Raw genomic sequence first — 15619 nt, 5'->3', positions numbered from 1 at the left:
ATATGATTATGTATCATACAATAATTGAGGGTGATGGTGAAAGGGGTCATATTTATGCACATGGGCTGCCTCATCCGCACATCATCTGTTCACATTCATCATCTCCACAGCACAGAGGGCATATGAAGTTCAGACTATGAATGAGGGTGAATAGTTTGGGACAAGCCCGTTTTGCCGTCTCTTTCTCTTCCACAGGGGTGTAAAAATGTCCACAGCAAGGTCCCAGGCAGCCTCTGTTGGGGATTCCCTGAAAGATAAACTCCTCCTGGTTATACCCCTTTCCGAAGTGCGGTACTAGCTTACTGCCTGCTACAGCCAATGGCCACGTGCACATGTGAATTCACTCAGCAAACCTTTATTGAGTTCCCACCCCATGCCAGGTCCTATATTAGGTGCTTTGTTGAACAGCGAGCCTAGTCCTCCAAGAGTTTACAGTCTCTTTTGAGAGACAAGAAGACAAACAATTATAATGCAGTGTGCTGAGCTACTCCAGCATGAGGTGTCATCAGAGCGCCACCAGCTGGGTGATGTTTGGGGCATTCAAAATGGGGTGGGGGGCAGGGTTAGCTAAACTCGATGGCTAGCAGGCCACAGCCAGTGACAACATGATCTCTCACCAGCGGTGGTGGGGAAGTGTCGAGGACCACAGCACTTCACGGCTGTTTCCTCTTACAACCCTCTCTGAATACAGCCTCCCTCTTCATAACAGCCAGCGCTACAGATGATCAAGAAGCGGTTCCAGGGGTCCCTCCTGAACACAACTGACCTTCACAAGCACCCAGAGTCAGCCTGGCTTCCATGTTCTGACTCTCCCTGTGTTTAGTTCATCTTGGTCTCAGCATCTCTCAACTCCCACAAGGGCCTGGGATGATCAGATAGCCCATTTCAATAGGATTACTGAAAAGTGGAGAATTTTTACTCAGTTTTCCAAAATTACTTCCCAAAAAAGCATCGAGTGTTTCCCTAACAACTTTGGTAACAAATACTCATATGCTGGTCACTGGCAGAAAATTCCCAAGTGACTGCATGGCTCCTATGATAGATGGAGGCTGGAACACATGTCATGTAGAGGGGGCCCTCATGACTGCCAGAGCTCATAGCTGCCACTTTGCTGTGCTAGGATGTATTGTGTACACCACATAATCAGGGATATTTCAGAGCTTGGGAAATAAAACAAAGCATTCAGTATGATTCTCTCCATTAGCTAGACAATCAACAAAACCACCAGAAATGTTACGAGGATCATGTTGTTCATATTATACTTAGGAAACTCGATGAAAAAAAATATTTTCCTTAAACTGTTAAACACCTTTTAAAACATCTCCTTTCTTTAAAAGATAGGAAGGTGTTCTCAAAACCTTACAGGGAGAAAGAAGAGCTAAGTTAGTTTGTTTTCACATTCCAGACAGAAAAATGAATAGCGAAAGATTCAGTCAGTGTCCCAAGGTCAAGTAGAGAGGCATTTCAAGAGCAAAGCACTCAGCCTTGATAGTCCCATACCCATCTCTGACGAACACCAGAGTCCTGAAATACACAGATGCCTCTAGAGCAGGCTGACGGCCGGAGAGATAAGCGTGTCTCCCTCGCCCCACTCTCTTCTCCATTTTTCTTTCCCTAACCCAGCACCCCACTAGGATAAGTCTCCAAGGCCCACTGGGGTGGGGAGTTCACCCCATTCAGTAGAGTATGGAAAAGTCCTAGACTTGGAGTTTTCTCAGAATCTTCTGAGAGACTGAGTCTCGGGGACGTATTTCCTCCATCAGGAAACTCAGCCAGTTGTATTAGCTTTTCATGGAGGCTTTCAGATCCCAAATTCTGTGGTACTTCAGGAGATACTCTGTGGACCAGAAAGCGCCCTCCACCCTGTAAAAGACCTGGTTCCACTCACCCTGTGTCTCTGACACTGATATAATGTAGTCTGGAAGGAGTGGTTTTATTTATCTGAGGATCTGTTTCCTTGTTATTAAATGGCAATGTGTCTAACGCCTCTGCCTACTTCAGAAACACCTTGAAGGTCTATGAGACATCAAGCTAAAAAGCTCTTTTTCGCTTTTTACACAAAGAGGCTTAATAGACAAAACAGAGTAACATGGCAGACAGCTCACAGACATATCACATCCTGCTTAAAATCCAAGGTTTCCAGAGTGAGGAAAAGAGGACCAATCAGAGACTCTTGTACAGTCATTTCCTAGGTAACACTTGAACTGACAAACAAATCCTACTGTAAGCAGAAGATGGAAAGGATAAGCCGCCCGTGCTTCCAGAGGTTTACGTGGTTAGCACCGTCCAGCCCATGCCACCTGCTGGCACTTCATGGGTGTTTCTGGCAACTGCATGAGATCAGCTGTGGTTCAGCAAAGGCTCCTCTTGCTATCTGCCTCTGGTGACAGCTGTTATATTTAGCCTACTATTTACACTTTCCCCTCTTATCATACACTTTGTCTTCTTCTTCTTGTCTACAGCATCAATTTCAGCAGTGAGGTCAACATCTCAAGTACTGAGTGTATGTGTCACAATCAGGAAGATAAAACCTCACTTCACAGCACCTTACAATATTTAGCCTACATGGATCTGAGCAGAATTCCCATTTGGCTTAGTAACGGGAGATGGTTTGTGGCCAACCACACTCCCTGGGTGCACCTGAACTGCACATACTCAAAGTGTACACCTTGATTAGCATTAAAATATCTTAATTATGATTAATATAATTAACAGACTAACATATCTGTAACTGTCACCAAAAGCCAGAGACTATTTCCATCACCCCCAAAAGTTTTCCTATGATTCTTGAATAATTCCTTCCTCCCTCCACCTCTAGCCTCAGGCAACCACTGTCTGCTTTCTGTCACTATAGTTTGTATATAAAACTTTAAGTAAATAGAGTCATATAGTATTAAATATATACTCCTTTTTGCCTTGCTTCTGGTACCCACTTCACTATTTTGAGACCCACCCACATCACTGCATGGGTCAATAGTGTCCTTCTACCACTGAGCAGCCTTCCACTGTGTGAATGCATCACGATTTCTTTGTCCATGCACCTGTTGACACACATATGGGTTGTTTCCAGTTTTTGACATTAGAAATTAAACTGCAATAAACATTTGTGTAGGAGTCTTTGTGCAGATACATATTTTCATTTCCCTTGGGTAAATACCTAACGATGGATGGCTAGGTCCTACACTAAACGGATATTTGACTTTTTAAGGAAACTGGATTGTTTTCTAAAGCAGCTGTAACATTTCACTCTCTCACCATCACAGCGTAAGAGTTCCAGATGCTCCACACAAATTTTTGGTTTTGGCGGTTTATATTTTATTTTTTAATTTTGGATATTCTAATGGATGTGTAGTGGTTTAATTTCTAATCCCCCAATGACTACGGTAATGTTGAGTATCTTTTCATGTGCTTCTTGGCCATTTATCTTCTCTTGTAAATTATCTGTATAAATCATATAAGCCCATTTTCTTATTGGGTTGTTTGCCTTAAGCTATTCTTTACATATTCCGGATACCAAACCTTTGTCTGATATATATATATATATGCATATGCTGTCTGTGCTATCTTGTCATTTTCTTAATGGTGTCTTGGAAGAGCAAATTTTTTTATTTTGATGAAGTCCAATTTTTTTTTTTTTGACTTATGGTTCAAGCTTTTGGTGCCAAACCTTTTTTTTTTTTTCGGAATCTCGCTCTGTCACCCAGTCTAGAGTGCAGTGGGATGATCTGAGCTCACTGCAACCTCCATCTCCGGGGTTCAAGCAATTCTCCTACCTCAGCCTCCCAAGTAGCTGGGATTACAGGCACCTGCCCCACCACGCCAGCTAATTTTTTCATTTTTAGTAGAGACAGGGTTTCACCATGTTGGCCAGGCTGGTCTTGAACTCCTGACCTCAGGTGATTCGCTTGCCTTGGACTCCCGAAGTGCTGGGATTACAGGCATGAACCACTGCGCCTGATCTTTTGGTGCCATGTCTAAGAAAACTTTGCCTATCCCAAGGTTGCAACAATTCTTTCTTTAGTTTTCTTCTAGAAGTTGTATAGTTTCAGGTTTTACATTGAGGCTTATGCTCCATTTTTAGTTAGCTCTTGAATAAGGGTTGATGCCCATTTTTGTCCATATGGCAACCTGGGTGATCCAGCACCATTTGTTGAGGAGACTTTCCTTTCTCCCATTGAATTACCTTGGCACCTCTGTCAAAAACCACTTGACTAGATACGTGTAGGTCTATTTCTGGATTAGATATTCTCCTTGTGTGAGTACGTCCTTAGGAGTACAAAGAGAGTATCAAGTCCAGAAATAGACCTACGCATATCCCCCACTGGAACTGGGCACTGATGAAAGTGGATTATTAACAGACAGAAGGGAGGGAGAGTGCCGCTCCCCCGCCGACACACACATTCTCTCTCCTTTCCGTCTGTTAATAATCCACTTTCATCAGCGCCCAGTTCTATTCTGTTTAGAAGTTGGTAGGTTCTTGCTCTAGGATAAATGAAGAGGTCAATCTTGCTGAGGAAATGGAACTGTCTTGTCTTGAGAAACAAGAGTTAAGATGGTACTGACAGTCTGGCACAACGATTTCTGCTTCTCTGTGCTGTGCTGAGGAGATGGTGATGGGCAGATGTTGAGGGCTGTGACTATATATGATTGTTTTTAAAAACTATTAATTAATAAAACTCCCAAATTAAACTCAGAGTTACACATGACAGTGTGTCATACTAGAGGATGAATCTTTCCATTGCTGATGGCGGATCTCAGAATCATAGTTGATGCTCAAGAAGGAGCCTGCAGCATTACCCATCCTGAGCTGAGAAGAGCGCCCCTGAAGGCTTTTCCTGGACTGTTCAATACAGCCTAATCTTCTAGAACTAGAGGCGCCAAAAGGCCCACCAACTTGCTTGAAGCTTCTCCTCTACCCCAAAGGCCATGATGTAAGCCAACATTCCTTTCATAGTCATATGCTAAGCACATTCGCTACATCTTTTTATTTTCTTAACCATCCTATACAGAAGTTACCATTATTATTTCCATGTTATAAAAAAGCTGAGGCAGAGAAAGATTAAATGGCCAGTTAGGACGTGGCAGGGTTGGGCTTTCTCCTGGGCATCCTTAACCTTTATGCATCGGGGCCCCCAGGCACCCACTGGTGCCAAGAGAACCCTCAGGAACTCACTCCCACGGGTGAGGCACTTGCTTCAGAAGACCCCCGGCAGACACAGTGACTGCGTGGGCAGCAATCCTGGGACACCGTTCACCTGGGTGCCCCCTTTACTGCTGCTGCCCAGGTTCTCCGTCTGTCTGTTAAACGTTTCCTGCCTCCAGAGGGATGCCATGAAGAATCTACTGCCAAGACAGGCTGAGGGAAGGCGGGGATTGAACTTGGATGTGTCAAAAGGGAGGCAAAGGAAAGGATGAGTGTCTTCAGAGAACACTTTCATGAGTGGCAAAGTCACGGGAGGGGCTGGAAGTCAATACCTGGGAAGGTGGCTTGGCCACAAGTGGCTAGGAGACACCCGAAAAAGAAGGCATGCGTGCAGAAGCCACATTTCCAAGGAGGAAAGGAGGAGGGAGCTCAGAGAGTTCAGGTTGGGAGGGGAGAGGTCCTGAGTGGGAGGGAAGGATGAGTGAGAGGACAAATGGCACGTCGTACTGAAGCCAAGGGTGTGGGGAGAAGGCAGGCGAGGCTGTCTCCATCCTCCTCAAGGCAAAACTCACTGAGAGCGAGATAATAAATGGCTGAAGAACGTATCAATCACTCCTGACACCCCAAGCTACAGGCTGAATGCTGAGCATGGTGCATACACAGAAGCCTGCGATGAAAGAATCACAGTCCCCGCTGCAGGTGGGAAATCCCTGAGAAAAGTTCTTGGCTGGGGGCTTCCAAATCGTTACACAGAATTCTGAGAGGCCACTGCTTTGGCCTGAGCTCCTGCACTAGGCCCCAGCAGACCAGACCAAACCAGAATGGAGTCGCTCATGCTAAATGCCACATAATCAAACTGAAACTTTCAGGAAGCAGACAGATCCCAAAACAGACTATTTTTTCCTGAAAACGGAAGATTCCAGTCTACCTAAGTTAGTGTCGCAAGAAAGTCCCCTCTGCTTTAATTCATACAAAAAAAGTAATTTAAAGTAACCCAATGTGAACCAGTCTGCTTTTCTTCTATTTTTGTTTCCTTGTTCCCACTGCATGAGGCCCACTATTCTGCCATTGCCCTGGGAAGCTCCCAGCCTATGTTACAGAATGGAGGATTCCCCGATTCACCAACTATGAATAGAAGTCGGTTAGATCTGTAACACAATGTGTTGTAATTTCACAAAATCCAAGCCTTAAATATTTTTTTTTTTTTTTTTTTTTTGAGACGGAGTCTTGCTCTGTCACTCAGGCTGGAGTGCAATGGCACAATCTTGGTTCACTGCAACCTCCACCTCCAGGGTTCAACCGATTCTCCTGCCTCAGCCTCCCAAGTAGCTGGGATTAGAGGTGCCCGCCACCACGCCAGCTAATTTTTGTATTTTTAGTAGGGACGTGGTTTCACCATATTGGCCAGGCTGGTCTCAAACTCCTGACCTCAAGTGATCCGCCCGCCTCGGACTCCCAAAGTGCTGGGATTACAGATGTGAGCCACCACACCCGGCCCCAAACTTAACATATCTTTGACAAGAGTTCTATTTCCAGTTTTGCTCAGGAGCGTGGAATCCCATCTGAGGCTCCTGTGGGAACACCACCGACCTCCACAGGTCCCACAGAGCCAGCCTGGCCTCAAGAGCAGGACGCACCAGGAAACACATGTTGAATGGATGCACTAGTGAACAGGAAAGGCCACCTTGCCCGAGCCACAATCCACGGGGACTGGAGACCAAATGATGCTAACTACTGCAGGGAAATGAACAACTGAAAGGGGCCCCCTTTTATCGCTGGAGGGAAGCTGCTTGGTTTTAGTGAATGGGAAGGAATTTTAGGCAAACACTCAGGGAGGAGACAGACAAGGAGAGCTTGGCAGGGGAACCTTCCTAATTAATTAAGACAGAGAAAACAAAATTTTGCTAAGCATCATTTCTGACTTACAACCCAAAGTCATTTTTCCTTTCTTCCTTTTCCCTCCTCCTTTGCTCTCCCTATTCCTTCCTCTTTCTACCCAGAGACTCTCATGTAAACAGGACATAAGAGTATGACAGAGACCACAGGTGCACACAGAACCTGTGACCTCCTCTGCGGCTCTGCCTGGAAGCGCCTCCACTTCCTGCACCTCCTCCCACAAGGCGCCTGCCTTGCCCACAACCACCCTTCCTTCATATGTCGCATGGAGTGTCTGCTTACTGGGGAAGGTCCCCACATACCTCCCCCTACTCCAGGCTTGACAAAAAAGCTCCTCTGTGTTTCCATGTGATCGTGTCTATTAGAGCTGTTATCACTACATATTTAATGCAGCAGCTAATGAATCTCTCCCTAACTGAGCTCCTTGGGAGCAAAAGCCAAGTCCTCTAAGAAGGGCTTTGCAGTGCAATGCAAAAACTCTAGGCATTATTGCTATTTGACTCTGAATCCCAAGTGCTTAGACAGTGGGTTGGTCTGGAGATGAGCAATCAAATGGTAGCAATTATTAGTATCCACATATGGTCATGTATTATTTATTGCCAACATGTGACTGTTTATTACTCTAATTATAATGATAATCAGCATTATTGCCACATGGCCACTTAAGGAGCCTGGGCCCAGACACTGGCCAAGAGCCCAAGGTGAAGAGGTCACGGTCCACTCAAGGCAAAGGGCACTAATGAGCTGGTCATTGATTAGGACACAGAGAAAGTTCAAGGGCAAGGATGGGACTCCTAGAACCTTAGCTTCAGAAACAGTATCATCTTCTTCCTTTGTAAAGCGTGCAACCCTTATAAAGCATTTCTACATTCATTATCACATCATTTGCTTCTCACAATTCTATTGTGGAGTAGTGGGTACTGTGTCCACTGTCGTCATGAGGAAACTTGCTCAGAAAGGAAGAGTGATTTGCTAAAAGTCACTTGGCCAGTGAGGGGTGGGTTAGGCCTAGAGCTCAGGTCTTCCAATGGTGTGTTCAGCATTCCCCAGGACACTGGCCCAAAGAGAGCTGCAGCTGCCTGAAGCCCGAGAGAGAGCAATACAAGCTCCATCCAGGGACCCCACAAGGCCAAGCATCAGAGAAGCCACAACTGGACACGTTGAGATGGTGCTCAGGAGCCGAGTCTGAAATGACCTCCAGACACTATCTGGGGCAACCTTGATTAGTAATTCAGAAACTTCAGAAGGCAGAAGAGCAGCAGCCGCCACAGAGGGGCTGTCCTCTACCGCCAATTCTCCTAACTAACTGTTCATTCGATTCTTATCATAAGCCTTGGACGGAGGTGCCATCCACATTTTACCTAGGAGGAGACCCAGGGTCAGGGTGACTGCATCACGTGCATGTGGTCACACAGGTAAGAAGAGGCAGAGAGTGCCACACCTTGGGCAGGTGCACCCACGCCCAAGCCCTCCCGCCAGGCTCAGCAGCTTCACTCCAGCGCCACCCTCCATGTGCCTCACACATCCCACCCTCCCCTCATCCCACACGGTGCTGCTGCACACCGATGCTTGGTGCACTTGCATGTGGGCTTTCTTTCTGTTTTTTTGCTTGTTTGTTTGTTTGTGGTTTTTTTGTTTTTGTTTTTGAGACGGAGTCTTCCTCTGTCGCCCAGGCTGGAGTGCAATCTGGCAATCTGGTTCAAGTGATTCCTCCGCCTCAGCCTCCTGAGTAGCTGGGATTACAGGCATTCACCACCAAACCTGGCTAACTTTTTTTTTTTTTTTTTTGTATTTTTAGCAGAAACAGGGTTTCACCATGTTAGCCAGGCTGGTCTTGAACTCCTGGCCTCAGGTGATCCGTCTGCCTCGGCCTCCCAAAGTGCTGGGATTACAGGCGTGAGCCACCGCGCCTGGCTGGCATGTGGGCTTTCAAGAGACAAGGCAGTGGGGGCTCCCCCAGTCAGCAGCACAGAGCGAAGGGGCCCTGTGGAAAGGGGGATAGGTGGCAGGAGTAGCCAGAAAGGCTGGGAACAGGAGGGCCAGCTGGGGGCCTGCACATCCTCCCACTTTGGGACAGCCCTCGGCAGCGCTGCCCTCAGGAGTGTGGGGAGCAGACAGACAGGAGTCTGGAGCCAAAAAGCCAATGGGCAGCAGGGTCCTAAAGGCCCCATAGGCCAGGGCCAAGACAGCCCTGGACGAGGAGACCAGGTTCTAATCCAGGCTCTGCTGCCACCCAGCTGACGCCCTCAGGAACATCTCTTCAGCTTTCAGAGCCCCTGGGTCCTTCAGGAAAGGAGAAGCTCACCACCTGCCCCTTCTTACCACAGCCCGGCGTGACTGGGGGTTAAACACAGGAAGAGCGAGATACTTCTTTTAAAACAACCCATATTAATATACGCATCACTGTGGAATGGTTAAGACATCATAAAGATATACTATTTTTACTTGTTAATTAAAAAAATAAAACAATAACTAAATTAAAAAGATGCAGTCAGGGAGGCAGAGGGTCAGCAGTGTCATCGATTTCTGGAACCTGCTTATTTTGATTAAAACTATCCTTTCATGCTAAAATAAACAAAAATAAAGCAGCCTATTGGTAAAAAGAAAGCACTATTACCACCATCGTGGCACAGGCCACACATGTCCCGGCTTCCAGAACTGCAGTTTCAGAGACGGCTCTGTGGAATCTGTTTCATGAACCACCTGCAGGTTGGGAGGCAGCAGCCTGCGGCCATTTGCCCACACAGGCCTGGAGCAGAGTCCCCAGGTCCTGTTCCAGGTCCCCAGAGAGCCGGCCGGCCTGGTTGCTCCAGCAAAACCCTGAGGGGCAGGCAACAACACTGAGGCTCAGAGTCAACCAACTTCACAGTTGGGAAATTCCAATTGCACAGCTCTCTTACTCAAAACTTACCCGTCCCTGCAATTATTCCCACTCTGAGAACTGTGCAGCGAAGTTAAAAAGAAGGCTGCCAAGGGAACAGGGCTGGGGAAGGGAAGACACTGTTTCTGACAGAATCTACAGCCACAACTGGACAGAAATCCCACGTAAAAGGCAGTTCTGCAACTGAGACTAAGCGGGAGGTGTCACTCGGAGCTAAGTCTGTGACGCGGAGACCCTAAGCACCCGTCTCCCTGGTTTCGCCCAGATCCTACCCTCACAGCCTGGTTTGCGCAGAAGCAGCAAACTCCTCGTGTGCAACCAGGAGGCACACTGTATTTAACCTGCGTGAAATTATCCACCCACTCTCAACCACAGTTCTCAAAAATGTTTAATTAGTTGCCAATTTATCTCACATTAAACATAGGTTTCCACTTCCTCTTTAACACTCAGAAGAGCTGCTGATGAGTCTTCCGTACGGCCCACATGCCAGCATGACATCTCCAGAGGACGCCAGGCCCTTCATCAGGCACGCACACCTCAGTTGCCACAGGCCCGGCCAGTTTCTCCTATTTTTGCTTCAGAGCTGGCTTACAGGCATTTGAGTTTGTGACTCCTATTTGAGATGAAGCACTGTGCATAAATGCACATTTTGGATTACTGCAGGCCAGAGGCCGGGGGCCTGGCTGTCACCTGTTGGCTTCTATAAACCTCTAGCGTACAGCAAGGGAACAAGACCCAGGATGGAGACATGGTCAGCCACCACCTGGCGGCATTTACCTGGCCCGTGGGCCACTGAGCCCTCAGCCGAGGAGGAGGCCTTCCCCTCTGGAGACGGGAGCTCACACAGCTTGAAAGCTCCCTAGTTAACAACTCTGAAGGCTTAAAACAAAACCACCAGCAAAACCATCGTGTATTGCCTCTCCAGAGTTCTGACAAGATGACCATAAACGGGTGTGATTTTTAAATCCCACACCAACAATAGATGAATGGATAAAGAAAATATGGCATATATACACAATGGAATACAATTCCGCCATAAAAAAGAGTGAAATCCTGTCATTCACTACAACACAGATGGAACTGGAGGTCATTCTGTTAAGTGAGCTAAAGCCAGACACCCGAAGACAAGCATCGCCTGTTCTCATTCATGTGCCAGCTAGAAAAAGGTGACTGTGTAAAGGTAAAAAGCAAAACAGAGGATACCAGAGAGGGAAGGGAGGGACTTGTTAAAGGAAACAAAATTACAGCTAGATAGGAGGAATAAGTTCTAGTGTTCTAAACCATTACAGGATGACTAGAGTAAACGATAATATATTATATAGGTTAGAATTATATAACATATTATATAGCTAGAAGGGGGATATTGAATGTTCTCAACACAGAAATAATACATGTTTGAGATAATGAATATGCTAATTCACTAATTACCCTAATCTGATCACTATACATGGTATGTATCAAAACATCACTATGTACCCCAAAAATATATATCATTGTTGTCAATTTAGAAAAACAAGTAAAATAAGTGTTTACAATCCCATACAATACATCAAAGGTGCAGAGGGTATGGGTTCTGCAAGGACAGGCACAACCCCGGAATCTTCACCCTCTCTGAACCCCAGGTGAGGCTGGGTGTTGGACATGTATACCTTGAGGGGGAATTTAAGTCAGTGAGCTGCTTCTCTTAAGAGTCTTTGCACTGTGGGATAATAAGAGATTGCTCCCAGTTAAAAGTGGTTCAGCTGTCAGGAGAATAACAAGGAGAGCCACTACCAGGGCCATGAGCACAGCCAGCCATTCCCTATCACGTGAGCCCTGCTGGAAATTAATTTTTAATGCCTAAATAAATGAATGTGTCAACTGGCATAGTGGAGAAAATTCCCACCAATAAACATTTCTCAGAGTTGAGGCCTATTTGCAATGCCTATAAAATGCAGATATTTCCTGACTGACATCTAACATGTATAGTCACACTTGGCATTGTCATATTTTACCTAAGGTTCAGATTCTGACTGAGTGAAATGCAGGCTAGCAAGTCTGATGGAGGAGGAGGATGTGAGAGTCCCATATGCCAGGCAACCAGGGAGATTGGTAAGTAGGAGATGAAGAGCACAGGACTGTAATGAATGGTAATATTTGCTCGAGCTATCTCTGCTTCTGAGAAAGACTAAATACTACAAATAGGAACATTCCTTTCCCCGTATCCATTTTTCCTCCCTGTCACTGAGATGTTAGAGAGTAAGCACTGGCCAACTATGGTGATAAATAACAGTTAAAATCCTGGTGGATCATTAAAGGGATGACTCTAATCATTTACAAGGGAGTGAGGAAAACCACTTTCATATGCCTCTACTAAACACAGGAGAATGTCTCACTTCATGTTCATCTTCCCTATAAAAACACACATACACACACATACATGCAATACATCACCCCAACCAGGATTAACATCTTTCTTCAAAAGTAAAATTAAAGGTCTAATCATTTTGGTCTTATATCAGATGGTGCATGTAGCCAAGCTCACATCAAATCACATCCTAAGAGGACAGACCAGATTTTGCATTCAAATTTCCATTGCAACTTGTACACAGAGAATTATTGTAATGGCAGCATCTTCATCTCCTGGTAACCAAATCAGTTGCCTGCCATGAAGACTGCACGATAGGAGGCTGTAAAAATATTTTTCTCAGCACTCCCTATAAGGGGAGGGAGGGAAAAAGAATCAGAGTGCCAGTAATGACTCTCACCCAGAGGACAAAGTAGTCAAAGACACATTTTAATATGAATTTGTGTCCTCCAGTTTCAATATCCCAGTGTCAAGTGTACCAGAAGACCTAACGTGAATAGATTTATGTAATGAATCGAGGTGCAAAGGAAAATAATTCTTAATACTACGATCATTGAATGAACACTGAACAACAGATGCAAACAACACAGATTGGATCACTCTGCTTCACAAAAATAACCCAGTTTCTCTTTACAAAAACAAAATGAATCTTGCTTTAAAAATAGTGAAAATAGCTAAGGAGAGGCACACAGAACCCAGTCCTAGCTCACCTATCTGGAGTCTCTTCACCTTGCCCAGTGTTTCTCTCCACCAGGTCATTCGCATCCCTGCAACAAGTTCTTCTGACCCCCCAAAATGTTGTCTGTTCCCTCTCAACGTGCCCGACTCCCCCCAGGAACCCTGCGGTGAGAGGCAGCCCAGGGGGCCAGCATTGGCAGGAAGGACTGTTAAGGAAGAAGAAGGACCTTACCACTTCTGGGAGCAGCCTCGTTGAGAGGTCATGGATGGCTTTGACCACTATACATATGGATGACAGAAGGAATATCACCCCCAAGATGACACAGGCTCTGCAAAAAACAAAACATTGAGAATCGTAACTGGGAGGACTCACACTGCTGAAGAGTCCACACAATTGACAGAGACAAAGACACAATCTGGGAAGGAACTCAATTGTAACTTGCCACACCCCCAGGGTGACCACCCACAGCCCAAGGATGGACACTAAGTCACCTCTAGGAGAATACAGTTCAGAGTTTGATCACCAGAGTCAACCTCAGGGAAAAGAGGTCACCATCCTACAGAAGCTCACAGCATCCCATGAATGCTGGCATGGAAGGGTCTTCAAGACCGTGAAATCTTTCTCCCTTGCCTGGCAAATGTGATGTTTCATTCCTGCTCAAACGGGAAGGTACATGGTTTAATAGCAGAATGGAGGCTCTGGCATGAGACATGCCAAGCTCTACCATTTACTTAACTTGTGTGATCTTGATTATTGTCTCTCTTAGCTTGATTTCCTCATCGTTCAAATGGGAATATATTCCCTACCTGAAGAGGAAATGAGACAATGCACAAAACATAAAACGGGGAGCCATTACTGTTAGCTTAAGCAAAGGAAAGTCTACTCTGTCACTTTTGGATAGGACGTGACAGACACCTTTGCATTGTCCCAATGATGAAAAGGAGAAATGATCTGGTAATGACAAGACAGGAGTTTGCGGTAAGATAGAGAAACTCTAAAAGGCAAAAATGAGGCGTAAGAAAGGAGATGGTCAACCAAGACACCCAGCACAGGCAGAGGCAGGAGCAGGTGCGCGGTGAGGCCAAGGTGAAGCGAGAGGACACACAGCTGGGGATGTGGCATGGGGACTGGCAAAGAAGGCTATGGGACTCAGGACATAGGAAAAGTCTCTGACAACCCAGACACAACAAATCTCAGGATGGAAAAATGAAGAGTGATGGAAGATGAAGGGAGGCACGAGGAAATGATAGCATTACAAGGGTTAAAATATCAAATGAAAATGAAGAGGGAGAGAAAAGAGAAAAAATACAAGAGTGACTACAGTCAGGTTTAGATCATTCCTGTCCCAGCTTGATGTCTCCACCATTTGGCAGCCTCCTCAGCAATCTTGCCCCAACTATCAAACAAAATCATGTTTTATTATCCACCTTGGAGTCCCCTTCTCTGGACTAACAGCATGGCCCCAAATTGCTCACCTAATTTTGAGGTGAAACCTACTTATAATCCCAGTAAACCTGTGAACAGACCCCATCCTCCACACTTAGGACTGAGGAATAAAAGCAGGTAAGCAAGGCTGCTTGGAGTCCACTCAGTCGGCTTCTAAGTCACACTGTGGTGTGGGTTGTATTCCCTCAAAAGCAAAGACAGAATAATTGCAGGTTGGAGCAAAACACAAAAAAGAAGAGAGATGGAAGGAAAAGGAATGAATGGGCTGGGAATCAGCACAGACTTGAGCAGATGAATACACACATGGATGCTGGAAGGAACATCACCCCCCAGAGACACAGGCTCTGCAAAAAAACGAAACATTGAGGATCTTAACTGGGAGAACTCCACACTGCTGAAGAGGCCGCACAATTGACAGTGACAAGGACACAACCTGGGAATGGACTCAGCTGTAACTTGCCACACCCCCAGGGTGACCACCCCTAGACCAAGGATTGACAGTAAGTCACTTCTAGGAGAATACAGTTCAGGGTATATTGACTTTGACCACCAAAGTCAACAGGGAAAAGAAGTTGCCATCCTACAGAACCTACCTGAATGCTGTGAGCCACAGGGCCCCATGATCCACCAGGGGCAGAAGAGACAATTCAGGCAGTAAGTAGGTGCTAATGTGCTGCCTCGGTGTGACAGCGCGCCTGGGGCTGGGAACCACAGTCCTAACATTGGAATCAGGGACAAACAGGCCGTGTTTAAGTCCTGGAGGAACGAGGTGAACCTATTGGAGGGCCCTTTAGTGACTCCGTACTGGAGCAAGAGCAGGGATTCCTAGGGCTCGGGGAGCATCACTCCCAAAGCACTTGCCTCCTGTTTGGAAGACAGTTCTGGGCCAGCTGTGCTAGGGACCTGGAGTAACCATTCCTCCCTGTGAGGCATGTGCCCTGAGAGGTCCCATTACAGGAGAAAGCCTGAAATCAGCATAGGCCTCCAGGTAAGTTCCCGCAATGTGGTTCTTCCCTCCATTCACAAAACTCCTGAGTGACTCACAGAGATTCCTCTTTAATTAACCCTTTCAGGTAACTTCAGTCATCAACTCAGCACTTCCCAGCACTCACAACACATTGCACTCCCCTGGGGAATTCCCTTTTTTTTTTTTTTTTAAGTTGCCTGGACACCACTCCAGTTCCTAGAGCCAGGTAGGGCCCTGTCCCTAGGAAGCTTCCACTGTGA

General features: G+C 46.2%; 1 protein-coding gene across 1 annotated transcript in view; it reads right to left on the bottom strand.

Moving 5' to 3' along the window:
• TMEM163 (transmembrane protein 163) overlaps positions 1-15619 on the bottom strand; it is a 277609-nt gene that overhangs the window by 33755 nt on the left and 228235 nt on the right. The window contains exon 5 of the mRNA XM_011970294.1: positions 13178-13274. Coding sequence (XP_011825684.1) covers positions 13178-13274 — 97 coding nt within the window. The remainder of the gene's footprint in view (positions 1-13177; positions 13275-15619) is intronic.

Source organism: Mandrillus leucophaeus, unplaced genomic scaffold (genome assembly GCF_000951045.1).
Source record: "Mandrillus leucophaeus isolate KB7577 unplaced genomic scaffold, Mleu.le_1.0 Scaffold94, whole genome shotgun sequence".
NCBI classification, from domain to species: Eukaryota; Metazoa; Chordata; class Mammalia; order Primates; family Cercopithecidae; genus Mandrillus; species Mandrillus leucophaeus.
This window is presented reverse-complemented; position numbering and strand designations above follow the sequence as displayed.